This window comes from Hylobates moloch, unplaced genomic scaffold (genome assembly GCF_009828535.3).
Source record: "Hylobates moloch isolate HMO894 unplaced genomic scaffold, HMol_V3 SCAFFOLD_20, whole genome shotgun sequence".
Classification (NCBI taxonomy): domain Eukaryota; kingdom Metazoa; phylum Chordata; class Mammalia; order Primates; family Hylobatidae; genus Hylobates; species Hylobates moloch.
Genome location: NW_026652295.1, coordinates 4,744,959 through 4,768,976, shown reverse-complemented (window position 1 = coordinate 4,768,976; position 24,018 = coordinate 4,744,959). Strand labels below are relative to the sequence as shown.

Genomic DNA, 24,018 nt, shown 5'->3' with positions numbered 1-24,018 from the left:
AGCTGTGTTTGATGTAAGCCAAAGTCAATGTTCATATGCTTTTTGAGGTTAAAGGAAGTATCAAGAACTGTGAACTGAGGAAGTCCCATAAAACTTCCCAGAATGTGATTCGAGGTAGATTGTAAAAGATAGGTATGAATTGTAAGGAAAGGTCTTGAACAGAATGTCAAGATTGGAAGACCCAAGACCTAAGGTGTGCTCGCCCTGTGGGAGGCTAGAGGACAGGTTTTCTCTGGAGAGAGCTTGAGATGGGCTTGGATAGTAGCCATGTAGGTGGTAAAGGACTCTAAAAATACTTTTGTTCAAAAGCTACTCTCACCAGGGTCACCAGTGGCCTCTTTGTTGTAAATACAATGAATAAATTAAAATAAGTCGTTTCCATCCCTTCTTCTGCATGATCACTCTCAGCTTCTGACAATGCATTGACCAGTTTCTCTGGAAAATCCTGCTGCACTGGTTTTTGAAACACCCCTCTCTCCTGGCTTCCCTCTCACCATGGCTCAGTCCCCTCCATGGCCCCTTCTAGGCTTGTCCTCTTGTCCCAGCATTGCATAATCTGGCCCTGTCTTCTACTCATCTTCATCTTCTCCTGAGTGGGGATAACACCCACATACGTGTCTGGGGCCCACCCCGCTGCCAGGACCCCATGGGGACCATCCTACCTGCCTAGTATACAGTTCTTTTGGAAGAGTACAATCGCTGCTGTCAGTCTGGCCCCCTCCAGCCCAGCTTTCTCCCAGACACAGATCTGATCATGCCTTTCCCTGAAATCCGTGACTTCAGCATGCAGTGGCATTAGAATTTCCCTGATCCCACCTCCCTCATGTGGCCCAGCCAAGGTCCACCTTCAGAACCTGCCTGCATGATGAGGGGGCCAAGGTTGCCTTCTCACCTACATTTCAGTAAAATTATGAACCTTTAAAATACTCCCTCTCAAACTGCAAGGGATGTTGCCCCTAGAAATCTTTGTTTCTTCCAGATTTGACCCTCTTCCAGCCTGGCAGAGGCAATGGCTACCACTCTAGATTTCTGCTTGACAGACATGACCTCAAGAGCTGCAGACTTGACCAGGCATGGTAGCTCACACCTCTAATCCCAACACTTTGGGAGGTCAAGGTGGAAGGATTGCTTGAGGCCAGGAGTTTGAGACCAGCCTGGGCAACATAGTGGGACCCTCTACAAAAAAGTAAAACATTAGTCAGACATGGTGGTGCATGCCTATAGTCCCAGCTACTTGGGAGGCTGAAGTGGGAGAATCGCTTGAGCCCAAGAGTTTGAGGCTGCAGAAAGCTATTACTGCACCACTGCACTCCAGCCTGTGTGACAAAGCAAGACCCTGTCTTTTAAAAAAAAAAAACAACAACAACAAAAACCTGCAGACCAGAGAAATAAACCTGCCATAGCCAGTTTATCTCACTCTGTGTGTGGCAAGGGCTTTGGAAAAGAATATTATCATTAATCCTGGCTTGTGACAATGCATTCAGTATAAATTTTTATTGCCAAGAATACTTGCCCAAGGTTTTTCTGTTCCTGTTTGTTTATGCTTCTTGAGATACTTTGAAACACTGCTTAATTACTCTTATATTGGTATAGATATATATGAAGACACATGTGTATATGCATGCATAAATGTACACACAGACACAGACATATACATTATAAATTTGGGTGGTAGGGACTATTTTTCTTCCTTTTTTTCTTTTGTTCTTTTTTTCCTTCTCTCTGATCCTGTCCCCATAGCAAACAGAGTGTGTGGTTTGTGTTGTTGTTGTTGTCTTGGTGTTTCGGGCCAGCACCCCTGTCAAATCCTGCATCCTCTTTTTATTAGACCTCTTGGATGGCAGCAGGGCCTGCCAACAGTGCAGAGGCGGCTGCTGGCTGGCTGGGGTGTTCTCACTGCAGTCTGCGCCTACAGGCTTGATTAAAATCCAATTCATGTTACCCTACTCTGGCTCAGGCACTGTTAAAATTGAGAGATATATTCAATTTTAAGCAAGAACAAACGAAATCTGTCTTCTAAAGAAAAGTAGGAACAGCCTCTTGTGGCATTTCTTTAAATGGACTAATATGTTGATCTTGGAGAAACTGGGAGCCACCTTTCGTGTTTCATTATTAAGCCAGGTAAAATAAAAATCAAATCTCACTCCCAAATACCACCTCTGGGAATTCTCTGTTGTTTCTGTTTTAAAGTAACCTACATGATTCCTTCTGTCGTTAAGGCATACTGTTGAAAATAATAAGATTTCAGTCTTCTTTTTTTTTTAGTTTTAGATACTGTTTAGGTACTTCCTGTTTGCACGGCTCATGCAAAGAACATTTCATTATGTTCACTGGTTGTGAATATCTAATTGTATGAGAAATAATTGTTGTGGATCTTCCTTTACAAAGAAACTACAATCCGAACCTGGCAAAAACCTACCAGTTATCAGAGTACTGCATCATAGTCCATCGCAGATACCTAAGTCCTTATTTATTTACATGTTTGTTTTTAAGTGAAATTATGTGTCATAAAATGTAGGCATTAAATGGTAACTTTTGCCACGCTAGGTTATTCCTGATGATCTAGGGAAAATACTTTTTCACACTGAGTGCTTTCACTTAGTAACTCTTATAAAGGAGCAAATATTCATGTGATTGTAAGAGAACAGAAGAATGCTTTCTTCTTTCTTTTGCTAGGTTCACTAACTCACTGACCTTGTAGCTCAGTGCTGTTTATCTGACTTGAAGGGAGAGATTCTGGAAAGTGGGCTTAGCATTGCTTTATTCTTATTTACCAGGAAAAACTCAAAAGGCCAGAGGGGTGTGTGTTTGTTTTTCTCTTAAAAAGATGGAATTGGGCTAAAGCGAGAGCTTCAGGGGAGATCTTGTGACATTCCCATTGTGTCTGTTGTGATTTGAAAGCTTTGCAGGTTCATGAGCAGCTGCAGAGCTGCCCCTGGGAAGTCAGGACTGCCTTGCAGTACAGATTCTCACCCGTACTCTCCTATCCATCTTCCCCATCACCATCCCTCCCTGAAGAAGAGCTGGGTGTTTCCGTTTCTGTTTCTGGTTGTAGCGCAAAACAGATTATAGGAGATCTGGATTTCAGTTGCATAAAACAAATCTGAGACAGGGCATTATTCTAATGCCATCTAGAGCATGAGGCAGCTCAGCAAGGAGCCTCCGCAGGTCACCCACCCAGACTGCAAGTCCTTCAAGATGGACGGGCAGCCCCAGCCATTCCACACGTGCACCATTGCTTTGCTTTTTATTTCTTTGCCCCTCTATCCTGGCTTCTGCCCCCACCTTATTCTTTCTGCTACCAGTGGATTGGCTGCCACTGTGTTCTGGAATGCTATGATGAGTCCAGTATAGCAAATGTACAGGCACACTCTTGCACACATACATACCATGGGTTCCTGCCCCAGCCACTCCAAAGACCTGGACCATTAGCAGGCACATGTGGTCCCAGCACCTCTCCTAGGTCCCAGGGGCTCTCCAACTGAAGCACAGTGCCTTGCTGGAAGGAGCCGCCTCTTGGCCAGTCTGCAGAAAAAGGGGCTGTGAGCCTCAGCTTCATGAACGGCTGCCTTGCATGTTGAGCTTAGGCTGTATCTTTGGAGCACAGTCTTCCTCTTCAGAGCTAACTTCGTTTCATCATCCTGGATTTGATAAGGGTTATTCATTCTATCTCTTTGCCTCCTATTTTGGCAAACACTCCAGAAGACAGGTGATACCATCCTATTGAAAAAAGACTGTTGAATAACAGATTATAAATCTGTGTGTTTCCTCTGGAGAACTGTGTGTGAAATGAGAACACTGGGTTTGCCCAGCCTGCCTCCAAACATATCTCAAGACATTTCTCTCTGCCTGTTGTCCTTAGCCATAGGAGACAATTAATGTGTATTTCACAGGGATCATGTATAATACTTTGGAACATACACAATTCCAAGAGGTGTAACATACCAAAGACCTTTGTTTTTTCCTTTGCTTTGCTTAATGCCTTAAACTTTCCTAAGTACTCCTCTGTACATTAACATGTGAGCCTTCAAAGTAGCTGGGAGAGGCTATCCATATGTTTTGCTGCCAAGAAAAACAGGCCCAAGACTTTACAACAGAATAATGGCAGGACCAGTGTGAGAATCCTGGTTTTCTGGTAGGCTGGTTCCCTGACATGCTGGTACAGCAATGTATCATCCTTCAAAGATACATAAATGTTGGCATGACTCCCCAGCCTTCCCAACACCCACAGCCAGTGAAACCCTGTGGTTTCTGAAAAATGACGGAATTTACCAGCATCAGTAATTTCCTTCTGTGTAAATGATCTCAGTGGCTGAGGAATTGCCTAGTAGCCTAGTAAAGACGGGCTCTGAAAACTGTCCTATGTTTCTGTAGTAGTATTTATTAGTAATCCATCTAGCCGGCTTAGCGGCTCACACCTGTAACCCCAACACATTGGGAGGCCAAGGCAGGCAGATCACTTGAGGCCAGGAGTTCAAGACCAGCCTGGCCAACATGGTGAAACCCCATCTCTACTAAAAGTACAAAAATTATCCAGGCGTGGTGGCACATGCCTGTAATCCTAGCTACTCAGGAGGCTGAAGCAGTAGAATTGCTTGAACCTGGGAGGCAGAGTTTGCAGTGAACCAAGATCACACCACTGCACTCCAGCCTGGGCAACAGAGCAAGACTCTATCTCAAAAAAATAATAATAATAAAAGATCAGTCTCACAGTAGGCAGGGTAGGGGACTCAGTAATTCTGTACAGAAAAGAAGCAGTGCTTCTGTGTCACTCTTGCTCCATCTATCCATCCCATCCTGTTAGAATGTCATTGTTTATTAAAAGTCCCAGGCCTGGGGTGAGGAGACCTGAACCCTGATGCCCCCCTCTAACACTGTGTAATTTGGGTTAAGTTACTGCACCTTTGTGAATCCACCTTTCTGTTTTTTGTTTTTTATTTTTTTGAGACAGAGTCTCGCTCTGTCGCCCAGGCTGGAGTGCAGTGGCACGATCTCGGCTCACTGCAAGCTCCACTTCCCGGGTTCATGCCATTCTCCTGCCTCAGCCTCCCAAGTTGCTGGGACTACAGGCGCGTGCCACCACGCCCGGCTAAATTTTTTTTTGTATTTTTAGTAGAGACAGGGTTTCATAGTGTTCGCCAGGATGGTCTTGATCTCCTGACCTCATGATCTGCCCGCCTCGGCCTCCCAAAGTCCTGGGATTATAGGCGTGAGCCACCGCGCCGAGCCGAATCCGCCTTTCTTTTTAATCTGTATGAGGTGTTGGGTTGTCTTCTGATGTTTCCATCTGTGTCCTGTGTGATCGTAGATCCTGCATGCCACTCTGTCCAGCACGTGATCCCCTTTGCAACCTCCTTTCTCACCCACCCTGGGGCTTGGGAGCTGGAGATGGGGGAATAGGGGTGGTCAGTGAAATATTAAAAATCAACCTCCTATAGACCCAGTTTGCAGGTGTTATATGAGATTCCTTCTGCTGTTTCATTCCACTGCATTTTTGTGTTAATAGGCTAATATTTTATGAACTTGTAAGATTGAATATATGGAATGAAATAAATGTTTCTGATAATTACTTGATGGGGTGGCGAGGTTCAGGAGAAAGTCATTTAAAACCTCCAGACTGATAGTGATTAAAATTAGTGGCTTAAAGATTTAGAATATCTAATTTATAGGGTTTTTTTCTTGGTTGACTCTATAACTTAGGTAAAAAAATGTTTCCGTAGCATTTATGATAACATTTAGCAGGTAATTTTCTTTACTAGATGTAGGGAAGAGCCAGCAGTTTACAATCAGAGCATTCCATATGTCCCTATTTAGGGCGTTTCAGGGTTTATTGCTGCAATTTAACATTTTTATCTGGGATGTTCAACTTCTAAGGGATGGGCTCTCTGTTTGCTTTGCTGTTTTAAAATTATTAGAGTCTTTCATTGTATCTGTCTGTATTCACAGCATATATGGTCATTTCATTTGAGTGTTCATGAACAGCCCTCAATATATCAGTAATTACTTATATGTGTGGAGCACCATACAACGGTGGTTGCCAGTTCTGACTGCACATCAGGATGTATTTTTGAAGACTTACAGAGATGATTTTGTTGAGCACCACTGTTGAAAACCACAGGTTTTCCAAGAGTGTCCATGTGTATTTCACGTGGCTTTACTCGTCAGGCGGTACTGGTGATTGCCTCTTTTACAAAAGAGGAAACTGAGGCTCTGGAAGGTTCTGTGAGTTGCCCCTGGTCACACCAAGCAGCAGCACTTCATCAAGTAAGTTTCCAGATGTCCAGCTTCTCTCCGCCCAGCTGGGCAGGCACAAGAGACTTGCTGCATTATGACCTGGTGTCTTAGTTGTGTTTAAGATGACCAAGGGCGGTGGTTCACACTTGTAATCCCAGCACTTTTGGAGGCTGAGGTCGGCGGGTCACTTGAGGTCAAGAGTTTGAGAGCAACCTGGCCACCATGGCAAAACACCATCTCTACTGAAATACAAAAATTAGCCAGGCGTGTAATTAGCCACACTTGTAATCCCAGCTACTCAGGAGGCTGAGGCACGAGAACTGCTTGAACCCAGGAGGTGGAGGCAGAGCTGAGATCATATGACTGCACTCCAGCCTGAACGACAGATCAAGACCCTCTCTCACACAAATAAAAATAATAAGAAGATTACCAATGGTTCAACAGAAACAAAACTGACAGCGTAGTGTATTGTGACAGTCATGGGACACAGAGGCAGAATTAGGTACGTACTGCCTTCATTTAAGGAACCTGCAAGCCCAGCCGCCTTAAGTATGCTACTTAGGATATAGTACTAGTTGTCACATAAATAAAATTGTAAATCCTGTCATTACATAAGCCACCCTTTATGCCTTTCTCATCTGGCAGCAAGTTTGTCAGCACAGGGCAGTGGTTAAAGAGTTGCCGTCTGCTGCGTGTTTCCATTCGCCCCATGACCTAGCCTGGAATTCCTACCAGCCAACAACAGAGGAGGCCCAAGAGGAAGGCTTTCCCCAGAAACATGCAGTCCCGTCCCCTGGAAACAGTTCCCATGAGCACGTTAGCTTAGCTGGTTATGAGAGTAGCTAGGCATCAGCTCAGGCACTGAGTAAAGCAGACCTTTGTAATGGGGCTGTGGGAAGAAGCGTGTAGACCAGAGGGAAACAGCCAGGCCAGAGAGACACGCAGCTGGGGCTGCCTCACTTCTCCGTTTGCCTCCGCCAGCCACGCCTTCTGACTGGACATTTTCACCAAAGAAGATACGGCGGGGTATACTTTTTAAAAAAATATTAGACGGATGGCAGATTATTAAAAGCCAGCTCTCGTTCCCTATTTAATCTAGTACATCATGCCGGCACTGGAGATAATACATGTGTGTTGTTTATTGTTTGTGGGTGTTTCCCCAAGTGACAGAGTTGTAAGGGAGGTACCACTTTCCTAGGAAATGCTTTTGGCATCACATACCTGCCTGCGGCTAATCAGGGAAGCAGCTTGGCAGGGCAGGAGAAGCACAGAGCTGAGTCTGCCGCTGCTCACTGGCATGCTAACATGGGCAAGCTGCTTAGCTTCTCCGCGTCACGTTATTCCTCATCTATAGAATGAAGTGGGGTCAGCGATTTATCTCTAAGCTCCTTTCCAGTTCCCATACTTAGTGGTTCCAGTGATACATATTGACAAGAATATGGTATCATTCTTTTATTCATTCATCAAATATGTGTGAATGACCCATGTCTGGGAGCTTGCTAGATGCTGTGAGCAATGCAGCAGTGAATCCCACAAAGATCCTGCTTTCCTGGAGCCTGTCATCCAGCCAGGGAGACAAAATGGGGGCACACATGATTCTCCCAGAAAGCAAAACGTGAAAAATACCGGTTGAAAAGAACAAGGAAAAAATCATCTTCTATTTGTTAAGCCTCCCTCTGTGCCCTAAAGACTCTATTTGATAATTTATGGACTTTTAATTTAATTATGACAGTAATCCGGTGAGGTGGATATTATTATCCCACTTTATAGATAAGGAATCAAACGTTCAGAGAATAAATAATCTGCCTCTAGTCATGCAGCTAGTAAATTGAGCCAGGATTTCGGAACAAGCCTTTCTGATTTCAAAGCCCATCCCTTCTCCATTAGAGCATGCTGCCTCCTGATAAAATGCTCAGAGAATTGATACAGGAGATAGCATATACCACTGAGGGTAGGATAAGCATTTTCTGGTAGAGGAGCCATTTGCTCAAGGACCGAGAAATGGGTGGAATTGGCACGTGTGACTGGAGAGAGGATTTCCTGGAGGCAACAACTGTGAAGGAGTGGGGGCAAACCCAATGAACAGGGAGATGGGCCAGGCGGAGACCAGAAGTTATTTAAAAGGCGTTTTGGAGGCCCGGTGCGGTGGCTCATGCCTGTAATCCCAGCACTGTGGGAGGCCGAGGCAGGCGTATCACGAGGTCAACAGATAAAGACCATCCTGGCCAACATGGTGAAAACCCGTCTCTACTAAAAATACAACAAATTAGCTGGACTTGGTGGCACGAGTCTGTAGTCCCAGCTACTCGAGAGGCTGAGGCAGGAGGATCCCTTGAACGCGGGAGGTGGAGGTTGCAGTGAGCCAAGATCGCGCCACTGCAATCCAGCCTAGCGACAGAGCGAGACTCCTTCGCAAAAAAAAAACAAAACAAACAAAAGGCATTTTGGAGCCCCTGAAGATTTGGAGTAAGAGGTTAAATAAGTAAAGGTCACCTCTAGCCATGCCATGAGAATACTAATGTAGACACTGATTAAATAAGCTGATAGGGACTTGAATTTAAGATTAAAAGTCAGGAAGGGAGAAAAGAAGACATGGAAGAGAATGCTATACCATTCTCATAAAGGCTGTATCATCAGAAATAGCAAACTCAAACTCAGGAACAGGAGCCAACCTTAGGAACACATTGAGGACTCTGATTTTAGTGACTCTAAGCTGCAAGAGATTGCTTCAGCTGTAATTCTAAAACTCAAGATAGTGGTCAGAGCCTGAGCATGCAGCGGTTACGCGCTTGCAGGGGAGAGCTGGAGGCTGGGTTGAGAATTAGTAAATGCATGGCACTCTGCTGCTCACAGAGCATGTGCACATTTGCTATCTCAGATGCTTTTCAAGGTGGCCAAAGGAGAGACCACAAAGAAAGAATGATTATGTTAACAGCTAACAATTAGTGAGGGTCTGCTGTGTACCAGGCACTGTGCTCAGGATTTTGCATACCTCAGACCTCACCTCCCTATGAGGTATCATTATTATATCCCATTTTCATAGAAAGTACCTGAAACCAGGGTATCCATGGTCACAGACCTAATAAATGGCCAAGCTGGGACTTGAACCCAGGTCTGATGGCCTAAGGTCCCCAGCCTTGGTTAAATAGAGAAGGAAAGGAGGTGCAGCAATAGGGGAAAATCAGACTCCAAAAGAAGAAAAAATTGCAGAGAGGGCAGATACGGTTGGTTTCTCTGTTTATTCGTTTGCCATTAGAAACTTTGAGAATAAAGATCCAGAATGTAGTTGCTTAAAATAACGTACACCTGGTTCACCACTGTTAAATGATCACCTGCCTTCTACAAAGCTTACATATTGAGCTTTTATAGGACAGATGGGCTGCGGTGCATTACTGCCTCTTAATATCCTGCTTTACTTTAGCCTGAAACAAGGGTGACTGTCTGAATGTCAGCGAGGACTTGGGGCTGCCAGAGGCATGCTGCTGTGTTCATCTGCTTCTGTGCATAAAGATTTAACATTTGACGTTTGCTCTTTGTTACGTTTCTCCTAGAGTTTCTTAACGTTATTTTAAAGTGATGGATGTTTTGCTTGTAGGAAATCATTCAGACGTGTAACAAACGTAGTACCACGAGGAACTAGTAAGGCGACATGTTCTGGGAATGGCTTGCACCTGCCTGTTGTGCATGTGTGTCCATGTGTGGACAGGCATACTTTTGAGTGGAATTGTGTATCTGATGTTTATGTATCTAAATAATTTGTATATAATTTGGTCCAGATTTTCTGTTACCTCTTAGTTTTATTATTCCAATGAGAACTTTATAAGAAGCCCTCTAATATCCTGATCTCCACAGTAATCACGGACTTCAGGGTTCCTCTTCCCACCCCCGCCCCCCGAAGACACACCAAGATTTTCAGATTAATGTTCCCCTAATCCTAGAGTATTTTGGAGAATGTCTCTCTGGAGAAGCAATAAGGATCAGTGGTTTGAGCTACGACTTTGAAAGCAGACATGTAAGGAGGTTTGAATCCCAGCTTTATGACATGCTGTCTGACCTTGGTTAACCATTGAAAATCTCCCTAGCCTCAGTTTCAGTGTTTGAGATAATGAGCCCAACACCATCCTTGATATCTGTGTCCTGGGAACCTGGAGGAATTAATGAGCTGATGCCGTAAAAATACCTATCCGGGGCTGAAGGGCCTCTCCTGTGAGGTCTTTCTGTTGCAGTGCGTCTTTGTTAGCAGGCTTTTCCCACGTATCAGGGCTTCTTTCAGGTCCTCATTTTAGTGTTATCACCACATTAGTGCCTATTTCACTTATTTTTGAAAACCTGAAAATATCACACATACTAATGGAAATTTCATTGAATATTAATGAACACTCAGGACTGTACCTGCAACAGAAAGTGAAATTGGCTAAATATTACTCATCCAATCATTTATCTGAAATATGGTGTGATTTTGCAATCCTAAAAATATAATAATCAATGTGAAATTTCAGGTTTAAAGTACAGTTTTAAAATATGAAGCAAGCATGATGTCAAAAATGAAATTTTATTAAAGGAGCTATTCTAGATGATTAAGAAATGAAAACGAGTTCTAGGGGAAAAATTCAGAACCACGTTTAATTTTATACTTGGAAGCGCACTGCAAATGACAAGGTAGTTTTTATATGTATATTTATAGATTTAATTAGCAGTTATTTCATTATATCTTTCATATAACTATAAATGGAAAATGATTGCAGACAAGAGGCTCTCATCTTCAAGAATTATTGTTGGTAAAGTTAGGGGAGAGCTGATTTCTCAGTCACTATAAGCAGAGAGAGAGGGGTGTGTGTGTGTAAAGGTCATTACCTGTCACCTAATATGAATTCTTTCTTTCATTAAAAAATATTGTCTATAACTTTTCTCATTTTCTCATCCATGTTTTGCACTTGAGAATATTTAGAAGGCGCCATGACTTGTTCAAGGCATATACCCAGCCCAGCTCAGGATTGCAATTCAGACTTCTAACTCTCCCCACACAGCACAGGGAAGTCCTGCATATCCTGTTGATCTGTGGGTGTCAGATAGCCTTGAGGCTCATAAAGGTCTTTGCTTCTCCTTCCTGCTTTTATGTTTCCGTGAATATTGAGGCACTGGGTAGTGGATGATAGAGACTCGGTACCCACTGCTGAGGGTGGGGACCAAGTCTGCATCATCCACTCCTCGGTGCCTTAAACGGTCTGGGAGGCCATGTTCAGCCAGCGAGCATGTGGGTGAGTAAAACACAACCAGCTGCAAGACGTGCTGTTCAAAAGGGTGGGCTGGGAGGGTGGCGGGGACACCAGTCACAGATGTCTTCTGTGAGCGAGAGCTCTTTAGTCTGGGACCTGGCGATGAGTAAGATGACGTGAAGGGAGAGTAGGGGAGGGCAGGTGGCCTGGGGAGGGACGGACTATCGGAGACCCTGAGTGCTAAAGAGCTTGGTGTGTTCTGGAAGTAAAAAGATGACAGAGATTGTTTTCCCGCTCCATGTGGAGAGAATCAGTTGCCCACCAATTTACAAAAGAAAAGTCTAACAGTAATCTCTCATCAGTGCAGCTATTAACGAGACCTGGAGCTTCCAGGAAAATTTGGCTTAGTAAGTACCATACTGTTACTTCCTCGGGAAAATTAAAAAGGAAGGAGCGATGAGACAGAAGGGCCTAATTCACCACCCCCCGTGGACCACGTCTGACTTGGCCTCGTAACAAAGCAACTTTAGACAGTAGGGAGAGAAGCGAGGGAAGATGGACGTCTCTACATGGAAATATTTTATGAATGTGAATTTTAGTGTCCCTGTTTCCTGTCTTCCTTCAAAGATTAAAAGGAATCCATGTATAAAACAGGTAGTCACATGAGCATGTATAAAGTTTGGTTAAGCAAATTCAAGGACTTTTTCTACTTACCTAAGGTCAGTATATTCTATGGACATTGATAACCCATGGTTTCGACTATAACCTCACATTGATCCCCAGTTTTCAGAGAAAGAGGACACCATCTACTTCTGGTCACTGGCATTTTAGGTGAAATCCTGCAGTGATTGTTTATTGGTAGCCTAATTAGGTACATTATCCATTATTTAACCCAAAATCCAGGTTAAAATATGACATCAGTGACTTCAGCTAGACCGTGACTACACATGTTTACTTCCTGGAGCCATTAAACCGGTTAAAGAAAAGAAAATCCCAGCACATCCTTGTTTTGTTAAGGTAACAAAATGAGCTCATATCAAACATAAATACAGGTTTAAATTATTTTAAAAATTTTTTGTGGGCTCAAACACAAACATCACAGCAAAGCTTACCTGTGACCCAATTAGGAGCATCATGAAAACATAAATCCCAGTTCTACTCAAGTAATACCAATGGCCTGGTACCAACGGCTTCCAGCGGCCACTGGGGTTTGCCTCCCAACTAGGAAAAACCCCTGCCTCTGGGGGGATAGATGATGGGGAAATCATTCCATCCATCTCAGTGCTGAGTTCTCACATGCTCTCCTGCTTTTCTGTAAATTGACCTAAAATGGCCATCTTTGATGGTCTCTCACTTTCTCTCTATATCCCTAATATGAGAATGTATTAGAATTATTTTATATAACAGTGAGTCTGCCCACAGACCGACCTCCTGGCTCCAGCTTAGCAGTGTCCAACAGTAAAAATAGAAATGCCCCTGACTCTTGTCGTCTTTTGAGAGGAAAGAACCCTTTTGCAGAAGGCCCAGGCACCCCCTTCTCTAGCCACATTGGCTAGAGTTGTGGTATACAGTTATGCCTAAGCCGTTTACTGGACAGGTAGCTGGACCCCAGCACAACTGCCTTAGGTCAAGCAAGATTGATGCCTGGGGGCTGTGCTGGGAAGAGGCCCGCTTCAGGGGGAAATTGGGGTTGTGCTGAGAAGGAAGGAGGGCAGCTGTGGAATGGGCCTGCGTTTCACAAGCATTCCAGGTCCTGCCTGGGGAGATAAATCCTGGCTCTCCCTCTTCCAGCTCTGTGGACTGCCCAAAAGTGTAATACCATCTCACTTATCGGCATTTCTGTTTTTTCACCAATAAAAAAATGAAGATAACAATACCCCCCTCGGAAGATAACATGCGAGCAAGATGGAAACACAGACCTAGCACAGGCCCATTATTTACCCCGAGTCGAGTCTAGTCTCCTTAGGGACAGGGCATCAATAAGGGACTTCTCAGCACCTTGCACGACTCATTTAGTTCTCAGGCATTCATTTGCTAGGACTGAATGAGGGAAACATGCTACTAAACTGCCACTGAACTCACAGGCTTGTGATGTGTGGTGGATGAGACACAGCCCGTGCTGAGGCAGGCAGGTCTGAATCCAGTGCCAGAAGCACCATGTGCCGTGAGGTGGCATTAGAATATTTGGAGCAATGAAGCGATCTCATTGAATGTATATATGCTAGAGGAATTGCAGTCATGAGAAAAATTAATTGCAGAGTTGATCGTGGAGGCATAGTGTCCAGGCAGAAACCTAATCCAAGCAAGAGATCATTTGACGGCTGAGGGAAGAGAGTGCCAAGGGGAATGTAGTGGAATGGAATGGAATGCAGGAACTCTAGAGGGGATTTAAAGGCTGAATATGCTGGTTTGCAGGCTTGAGTTAGGAACCCACATCTAGCAGTCAATATTACTGGAGCATTGGTGATGAAGCCGTGGGTGTAAATAAGACCACATGAAGTGGGCATATATTAAAGACATACTGGTGACCTTTCTGATGTTTTCCACCATTGCATATTAATAGGCAGGAGGATTGAAAATAGGAAATGATTTTTCTTTTCTCCTCCCTGGCAGCCTTCTCTCCTGTGATGTTTTTTCCTCATAAGGCTGGGGTCCTATTGCTTTCTCTTTTGATGAAGCTTTTTTGTTACTTGGTGGGTAGAGGGCCTTAGGTGTGGCAGAGAAATTCCACAGCCTCGCCCTCGCCCTCATAGTGATGAAGAGCGTTGACTTCGGAGTCAGGCGCTGGGTTTAGTTCCCGCTGCACCACATATTAACCAAGTGAAATTAAGCACATGTTTTATTAATCTTTATAAACCTCAGTTTCCTCTCCTGCAAAATGAGAACAATAATAGTGCCGACTTCACAGCACTGTTTACAGTGTGAGGGTGATAAGGCGCCTACACAGGGGTGTGCCCCCCACATGGAAATGCCTGTAGATGCTGCTGGCTCCTCCACTCACCAAAACTGCATTTTCTCTCCTTTGTTCTAAAAGAGAAACCAAGTGTGGCGAGCAAATGGGAGAAAGGAGCAGGAGAAGCTTGCCTCAGATTCCAACTCATATGACCTGTTAGTGACTAAAGAATGGAATGCCAACACATGGATTGTGTGTTTGAAATGCCAGGTTGGTGTTTTCCACAGGGATGTGCCCGTTGTTCTCTGCTTTCTGTGGAACTCTCTTCCAGCCCCAGGCCTGGAGATGGGGCCTGCCCTTTTACCTCTCAAATATGTTCCCAGGGAGGAGTGTGTCCTTCTCTGGGGGCCACCCCATCACACTGAATCTCACGTTGGGCTCATTGCTAGAAACTGTGTGGCCTACACCTGCTTCCCTATGTCACGTCAAAGCGTCTCAGCACACAGACTAAAGGGGAGACCTCAGAGGTCACCCAGGATGGCCTCGCGGAAACGTCTGCGGGAAGGGATTACGGAGGTTTGCAGGGAAGGCCAGGCAGCCTGGGAGTGAGCGCTGCACTGCAGCTCCCAGATACACACAGCTCCTTCTCCTAGGCAGGAACGAAGTGATTTCCCAGCTCCTGGGGCCATGGGTAGCTAACTGATTAAATATCCAGTTTGGAAAATACACCTGACATATTTTTTTTTTTTTTTTCGAGACGGAGTCTCGCTCTGTCTCCCAGGCTAGAGTGCAGTAGCGTGATCTCGGCTCACTGCAAGCTCTGCCTCCCGGGTTCACGCCATTCTCCTGCCTCAGCTTCCCAAGTAGCTGGGACTACAGGCACCTGCCATCACGCCTGGCTAATTTTTTGTATTTTTAGTAGAGACGGGGTTTCACCATGTTAGCCAGGATGGTCTCGATCTCCCGACCTCGTGATCCGCCCGCCTCGGCCTCCCAAAGTGCTGGGATTACAGGCTTGAGCCACCGTGCCCGGCCTCACCTGACATATTTCTTACACGTAAGCCACTTCTTTTTCTTGTCCAAGCTGAGGCCAGCCCTCACCCAAGACTTGCCTGTATCTTAGTGCAGGTAGCTGAGCAAGGCACAGCCGTCAGGAGAAAGTCGGGCCACAGCAGCCGGAGCCTGGGGAAGCCCTGCACAAGTTGGCTTTGAGGAAACCACCTGACAGACGTTTGCGCTTCCTCACAGAGTTGGTGAGCATTCTGACTGTGTGGTCACATCAAATCAGATCGCTGTCACCTCTCTAAGCATTTCTTTTTCTGGAGTATGAAGCAGCTGAATTCAGGGAGGAAAGCAATTTGATGTCAGGGGCTCCTTTGAGCCTTGGGAATTAGACCTCAGAAGCTTAGAACTGGAGCTCAGCTGCTGGTGGAAAATACACTGTGAATGTTTTATTCAGTAATGCATATATAACATTGAGCAGAATCCAAATACATAAATCACTTATACAATAGCTGTGAAGAGCTACCTTCCAGCACTTGAGAACCAGGCAGCCAGTGGCTCACAAAGGCCTCTGCCGCCATCTGCTGGCCGCATGCTTTCTCATGCTGTTAATTCTTGCTCTGGTATTTTTTCTTCCCGCAGCCTTTGGCACTCAGGTTCTTCTGCTGTAAAATTTGCCTCCATCAGAGCCGTATTGCCTTGTGTTTTTGAGGCTTGCAGAAGAGACCCTTAGCACTCCTCAAAATTCTGGCAGGACAGAGAAAACAAGATGGAGAGAGATGACGAAACCGATTTCTTCCCCCTGACTTTTTTAACCAGTTCTGTGCACTATGAGGCCCTCTGAGCTTAGGCCTGTGCCAGCCACATCTCAAGGCCAAGGACACAATACTCAGTTTGTCTTTATAATAGGTCCTGTTATTGTGTCTGTCAGCCTCCCGATGTCTGTATCACAGTCGTCAATATATTACACTAAAGAAATAGGAATTATTCACGTTGCTAGTAAAACTTGCCCAAGTATAAGCACGGACTCACGCAGTTATGGGCCTGAAGACCATCCCCAGTGGCGAAACTGTGCCCCAGAGGTTGCCGTAAGTCACTGGAGCCAGAAGGCAAATTTGATCCCCTGTGTAAGATTGGCCACCGTACCCTGAATGACAGTGGTGTGCTGACACGGCATCAGACTCCACTCACACAGAAGATCCACTCGTGGTGCAGAGCTTGGCCTCCTCAATGTGGCCACAGGCCCTAGAGTGCTAACAGATGTCACTTATCAGGATCACCCCTGAGCCATTGTGAACATGAAGTGGCATCACTGATCTGTCACCAGCTCTGAACCAATACATGTGGTATCCCGACTTCCTGAGAGGCTGGACAGAGCATATCCAGAATGCAGCCACGTGGGGGAGTCAGAATAGGGCAAGGATATAGGAGTGCTGATGAAAACTGAAAACACGGGGGACCGGCCCGTGATGCGGCCTCCTGGGAGACATCTGCGTGAGGCCAGCAGGCCAAGGGTCCATAGCTGGGGATGGCTGCGCTCTCCTTAGGAAAAGGCATTGCGGAAACTGAAGTTACGAGGCAGCGTAGGGAAAGCATCCTGGGTTCTTCAAATCTGGGCATGGCTGTGAGCCCCAAAGAGTTGTTGTCGGTTTACACCGTCTCCTAATACAAGGGCTAAGTCATTAGGGAAAAAATCATGTTTCAGGTTTTAAGGGGAAAAAATGAAAAGGTGCATGGCCTTTAACTGTAAACAGTAGAAGGGGGTGGGGAATGGTTGAATGGTAGAAATGAAAATCAAGAAGTCTAACAATGGCTGGTAACTTAAGGACCTTACGTATCAGTTATTGCTGCACAGTAAATCATCCCCCAAAACTTAGTGGCTTCAAAGAACAATCTTCATTTATTGCCACATCCCACTTCTATAGGTCAAGAATTCAGACAGGGCATGGTGAGGGGGACTTGTGTTGCTCCACAGTGATTGAACCTCAGCTGGAAGATTGGAAAGCTGGGGGCAGGAATCATCTTTGACTTAGCTGTCTGGAGGTTGATGCTGGCTGTGAGCCGGGAGTCTGGCCAGGGTGTCAGCCAGAACATAGCACATATGGCCTCACTGTAACCTGGGCTTCCTCACAACATGGCGGCTGGGTTCCAAAGGCAAGAGTCCCAGCAGAGAGAGCCACACAGAAGCCGTATTGTCTCTATGGCATAGCCTCAGGAGTTGTATAGTGTCACCTCCACTGTCAAGGTTACAGAACCTGTCCAGGTTCACATAGAGAGAAGACAGACCCCTTCTCTCAGTAGAGGAGGGTCCATTCATTGTAAGATAAGCATTGGAAAATACCATCTGCCACACCAGTTCCCTTATCACCTGTACCCGCATCCCCCGCACACATGCACAGAAACAGGGCAGCCTGTCACAGACCCTCAGCAATCGTGGCATGGGTTCGTGCTGGGTAAATAGGTGCATTTGTGGGTCAGCTCTGCTTCTGGTTTGTAGTTTGACCTGGTCTTAACCTCTCTGGATCTCAGTTTCTTCTTCTGGGAAACAAAAAGGCTGAGCTCCAAACCAAGTCATTGGAAACTGTAACCTTTTCTCTTAACCATTTTTATACCCTGATGCATATGCCTCAGTGGTAGTGAGGGTCACAGTTCAGTTTGGTGGGGGGGTAAAAGTTTGGAAAAGCCTCCCTCAGAAACTCTAGAATCCCTTCCAGCTCTGACCTCTGTGAGTGTTGAGACGTTGGTCATGCTCTTTGGCCTTTTGGGATTTTACTTTCCTGCTCTGTAAAATGAAGGGTCTACTAAATTATCAGTTAAAGTTTTTCCAGCTGTCATGTTTGATGTTAGTATTCGTTTTGGCATAATGAGGTTCCTTCATCCACACCAGTACTGTTCCGCTGCTGTGGGCATGTGAGCTGGCGGAAGAAATCCTGTATTTGCAAGTTCCTGCCCAGGCTATTGAAGAGGTTCTTCCTTTCTGTAGAATGATAGAAGGCTGAGTGGCTTTTGCAGCAGGGACCTGGGAAATCAGCCTGCTCTCCACTTTACAGAAGAGAAAACTGATGCGCAGAGAAGCCGAGTGATTGCCAAGGACAGAGGGCGAGTTATTGATAAATCAGGCTACAGTCCTGTGACCTAAGGCAGTGTACGTTACTGTTGCAACCTCATCCTCTTAATACAAAATATGTGAGCATGAGGACCCTGAGTCATACCATCCCCATCTCTCCCATCTGCATTATTCCTATGAAGGGCCAGTACCCTCAACAGCGCCATCTTCTTTTTATTTCCACAAATGTGATAAATGCTCAACTTTTGTGAAAGTATAGTTTTTCAAACATGAAAACTAGATTAAAAAGCTGAATGTCCAAATAATTGTAACCATAAGGTAGTGGTAGTCATGATCACACACAGAGGCTCTTGGTCTGATTTCTACAGAGAGAAATAATGCTTGGATATTTGTAGAACTGGACACCTGAAAAACAGGTTGGAAGGCTTTTAAATCCATGTGGTTGGTTCTTTAGGAGGTGGAAGTGGCATCAGGAGGGCAGTACTACTCACCGTCTAGGAAAAAGGAAAGGGTCTACATTTTGGTTTCAGTTCGTGTTACCTCTTATTTTTCATGGTGGCAAAATACACGTAACATAAAATTTACCTTCTTAACCATTTTTAAGCATGTATGTTACATTTTTAACATGCTTTTGTTGAATGGTTAAGGATCTAGAAAATGATAAGCCTCACGTGTTCCCAAGTGCAAATCAAGTTGAAGCACAAATTGACTTTCCCGAGCCCAACTCTGTGTTCTAGAAACGGGATCCTCAGCCACACACTGTGAATACCTGTAATGCACTTAAGCACTTTTGACTTGTAAAGTACAGAGAGCACATCATAGTTTGTCTAAACCTTTGTGTTGGTGTCCTTCAGTGCCACAGCCTTATGTACTTGGGAAATGCTCATTTACAGGTTTAAATGTTCCTTCATCCAAACAGATTTTTTCAATCTTTTCAAATTTTAGTTAAGCTTTATTTTTTTTAAGTATTGTTAAAAGAAAAACCTTAGACAAATTAAATTTAACCGAGTTTCACTGAGCAAATGACAATTTGCAAATCAGGCAGCCTGTGAAGCAGAATAGGTTCAGAGAGGCTCCAGCACAGTCATGTGGCGAAAGGTTTTTTTTCTTTTGAGACAGGGTCTCACTCTGTTGCCCAGGCTTGGAGGCAGTGGTGCAGTCACGGCTCACTGCAGCCTGGGACTCCCAGGCTTAAGTGATCTTCCCACCTAAGCCTCCCAATTAGCTGGGACAGGCACACCACCATGCCCCACTAATTTTTGTATTTTGGTGGGGACGGAGTCTCACCATGTTTTCCAGGCTGGTCTCGAACTCCTGGGCACGAGTGATCCACCTGCCTCAGCCTGGGAATTGGTGGTGTGCTTGTCCTAGCTGCTTCGGAGGCTTATGTGGGAGGATCACTTCTGCCTGGGAGGCCAAAGCTGCAGTGAGCTGTGATCACACCGCTGCCCCCCAGCCTGGGCAACAGAGCGAGACCCTGTCTCAAAAAAAAAAAAAAAAAGAAAGAAAAAAGTGCTGGGGTCACAGGCATGAGCCACCATGCCCCAGCCTGGAAGAAAATTTATAGGCAAAAAAAGGAAAGTATGGAAAATGGAAGTGAGGTGCTAAAACAGCCAGATTGGCGACAGTTCGGTTGTTTGCCTTATTTGCGCACAGTTTGAACAATTGGCTGCCTGTAGCCAAAGCTCAGTGATCAGCACAAGAGTAGATTATAGGCTGTGTACACATCCAGTTAGGTTACAGTTCACTATGTACACAGAAACCTTTGAAATATGTAAAGAGGCAGCTTTAGGCTAAACTTAATTTAACAGTATCTTGTTAATATTAAACACAGTCATAGCAAAAGTGTCGAAAACCAGTCAAGTGCTACTGTTTTAAATCGAGCCAAACATTAACTTTTATCGGATACTCCTGTGTCCTACTCCAGCTTGTATTTGTAAATACAGTGTGACCTGTGTCATGAATGAACCTTAATATTCTGTTGCCTAACTTTGAATGAAGTCTGCGCCTTCATTGGTCAGAGTTCTGGATATGATATGCTCACCATGTTTCCAGAGTTGCCGGTATTTCTCCAGTTAGCGAGGTGGAGATGCAGCGGTGCCTGGAAAGATCAGAGGCACTGGGCTGGCGCGCCTACTTTGCTCTGCCGCTCACCAGCTATTGTCATTCAGAACAAGCTACTTATGCTCTCTAGGCCTGTCTTCTTCTCCCTACCACAGAGATGTCAAAACCTATTTTCCTGAGAATGTTAACAAGGATGACATTCAATTACATCTACAAAGTACCTAGCATAAATGCCTAGAACATAGTAGGTACTCAATGAACATCAATATTATTCTTCTTTTGAGATCAAATTCTCTTAGGCTTATGTGTAACAATCACTTTGAAGTCCTCTGATTGCTCGAAAGACTTTCTTTAAGACTTCAAAGTATTAACCTGATTGTGAAGAGCAAAATATCTATGTCTAAAGGATTAATCTCATTTCTAGCTTTTAACGTGTCTTAAACACCTCTAGCACTTTCTTCTGTTTGAAATCCCAAAGAACTCATTCTTTCTGTTAACTGTTACTCTTAACTTTTATTTTGTTCTCTTTTTACCCCCAGGCATAAAGTCCATAGTCATGTCTGCCACCGGGTTTGTTTTCTATTGCATCTTGATATTTTCTTGTGTTTTCAGTGGGGAGCATGTTAGAATTCCTTAATATACAGATGTCATAGTATATAAGGTTTTCTTGTGACTTAGTCTGGAAATCATTCATTAAAAAAACAGTCATTATTCTTACTGGCTACTGATAAAAATTATTTAAGAAAAACTATCGATTTATTTATTTATTTTTTTTTTTTTGGGAGACAGGGTCTTACTCTTTTGGCCCAGGCTGAAGTACTGTTGGCATGATTACGGCTCTCCGCAGCCTCGACCTCCCCAGCCTCAGGTGATCCTCCCACCTCAGCCTCCCGAGTAGTTGGGACTACAGAGGTGTGCCACCATGCCCAGTTAATTTTTGTATTGTTTGTAGAGACAGGGTTTTGTCATTGTTGCCCAGGCTGGTCTCAAATTCCTAGGCTCAAGCAGTCTGTCCACCTTGGCCTCCCAAAGTGCTGGGATTACAGGTGTGCGCTACCACACCTGGACTTTGAGTATCTTTTCTTCTATATATAAAATCGTGGCAGAAATGTCTTCTTTTGTCATCATGAAATTTATTTTCATGAAACCTCCTCAGTGCCCCTTATCTACCATTAGTTTTTTGGAATCCTTTTTGACCTGCTGAAAGACAGCACCATTGTATTTTTCTTTGCAACTTGTGGAGCCACCACCATACCCAGTACGTTTTGACCAAAGGCAAAGTTAAGTCTGCACCACCTCAAGCCTATGAGTAACACAGTGGAAAGGGGTCAGAAGACTTGGCTATTGTGGTTTGCAAAAATGGCAGGATGAATGCTCCATATCCTCCCTCAAAAATACATTCAGATGAGGATAATTTGGGTGGTGGGCCACAGGCAGCTTACAAGGACAAAGTCTGTCAACTCTGACTCCAGTGTGTGACCTGAGTGGAGATGTCTACAAAAGAGCAGGAATCCTGTCTTCTTTGAGAATAGGGCAACAATCAAGTATGTGGTTTCAATTATTCAGGTAGAGTCACAGGACATTAGATGCAGAATATTAAAATCTCCATCATTCAGGGGAAATGATTTTAAATACAGGTAGACATATAGAGGCATATCACTAGCCGGGTAGCAGAGTCATTATTTAAAGGACACTAGAGTTCCTCTGTGAGGAGGAACTGAGCTCTGAGAAGATGTTCAGTATCAATACAGTGAGATTACAAAGTACAAATCTCAACACCTTTGTAACTTCTCACTAAGTGGAGGAGTGGGGCCAACTCCAGGAGTTTGGTTTTTGCTTGTCTGAGAATCTCTTGACAGATCCTAGAAGCGACAATTCTATGTTGGGGCTTAAAAAGAAGAGGTAGTATGATCCAGCAATCCCACCCCTACATGTATACTCAAGAGAAATGAAAACATGTCCACACAAAGACTTATATGCAGATATTTATTGAAACTTTATTAGCAATAGCCAAAAAGTGGAAACAACCCAGATGGCCATCGTATAATAAATGGATGAGCAACATGTGGTGTAGCCATACAATGAAAGTATTATTGGTGGTAAAACTGAACATGGATGGCCCTTGGGAACATTATGCTATGGGAAAGAAGCCAGACACAAAAAGTCACGTATTGTATTTCGTTTTTATGAAATGGCCAAAATAGGCGAATGCATAGAGACAGAAAGTGGGTTAGTGGTTGCCAGGGGCTAGGGAGGATGGGACATTTGAAAGGTGACTAATGAGTAGTGTTTCCTTGGGGGTAATGAAAATGCTCTAAAATTGATTGTGGTAATGGATGCACAACTGTGAATATACTAAAAACCATTGAATTGTACACTTTAATTGGATAGATTTGATGGTGTATGAATTATATCTCCATAAAGCTGTTAAGAGACATCGGGAAGAGACCAGAGTTTGTTCTGTGCAGAGCCCTCTGCCACAGGAAAGGAAGGAAGTCTACCCAGTCTTCCTACAGGCGTTGCTCCTTGGGGCGGTTTAGCGTGCCATTAGCACAGACTGTGGCTAGGACCTGTGGGACTCATTTGTAAATGCCACCTTCTTTGATAACACCTGGGATTGTTGAAATGGAAGTAATCAATTACTAGAAGCCATTAATTGAATGCTGTGTGCCAGGCGTTGTACTAAGACATTATAAATACCATCTAATTTATGTAAAATTGATATTATCCGTTTCTATAGGTAAGGAAACTGAGACTACAGGGTTAGGTGAAACCCAAGGTTTCTGAGCCAGTGATTGGCAGAGCAGGTGTTTAAACCAGGTTTGTCTTGGGACAAACCCCAGGCTCTTAAGTACTACCTTATCCTGCCTTCCCCCTTCTCCACCCTCAACCCAGCCCCAGTCAAAAAGACAGCAGGAAATGGGACAAGTTATCACTTAGAAGAATACTGATTTGGTTTTAAAAGTATTGAATAGAATGACCAAATGATCTAGTGATTCCATTTCTCAGCATATACCCCAGAGAACTGAAAGCAGGGACTCAAAAGGATACTTGCTCACCAATGTTCAGAGCAGTATTATTCACAACAGCCAGCCAGTGTCCCTCAACAGATGCCTGGATGAACAAAATGTGGTATAGCCATACAATGGAATGTCACTCAGCCCTAAAAAGGAAGGAAATTCCGCCACATGCCACAGCAAGGGTGAACCTTGAGGACATTGTCCTAAGTGAAATAAGCCATAACGGAAACAAATGCTGTATGATTCCACTTATAGGGGGTCCCTAGAGTCCCCCTATAGACAGAAAGTAGAATTGGGGTTGCCAAGGACTGGAGGGGAGGGAGAATGGAGAGTTAAGTGTTTAACGGCTACAGGGTTTCAGTGGAGGAAAGTGGAAAGATTCTGGAGAAGGATGCTGTTGATGGTTGTACAACAATGTGAATGTACTTAATGCCACAGAACTGTACACTTAAAATGAATAAAACGGTAAATGTGTTTTGTATATTTAACACACACACACACACACAAGTACTGTGTTTGTTT

At 44.5% G+C, this 24,018-nt stretch overlaps 1 protein-coding gene across 2 annotated transcripts in view; it reads left to right on the top strand.

Annotated features, from left to right (window-relative positions):
• The window catches only part of LYRM4 (LYR motif containing 4), a 147,278-nt gene that overhangs the window by 96,803 nt on the left and 26,457 nt on the right, over positions 1-24,018 (top strand). The window contains exons 3-4 of one of the 2 annotated variants that reach the window (XM_032141500.2): positions 21,016-21,046; positions 22,868-23,564. The exons of the other annotated variant lie outside the window; for it this stretch is intronic. Coding sequence (XP_031997391.1) covers positions 21,016-21,021 — 6 coding nt within the window. The 3' untranslated portion in view covers positions 21,022-21,046; positions 22,868-23,564. Of the gene's footprint in view, positions 1-21,015; positions 21,047-22,867; positions 23,565-24,018 lie in introns of those variants that run through there. 2 annotated transcript variants of the gene reach the window in all.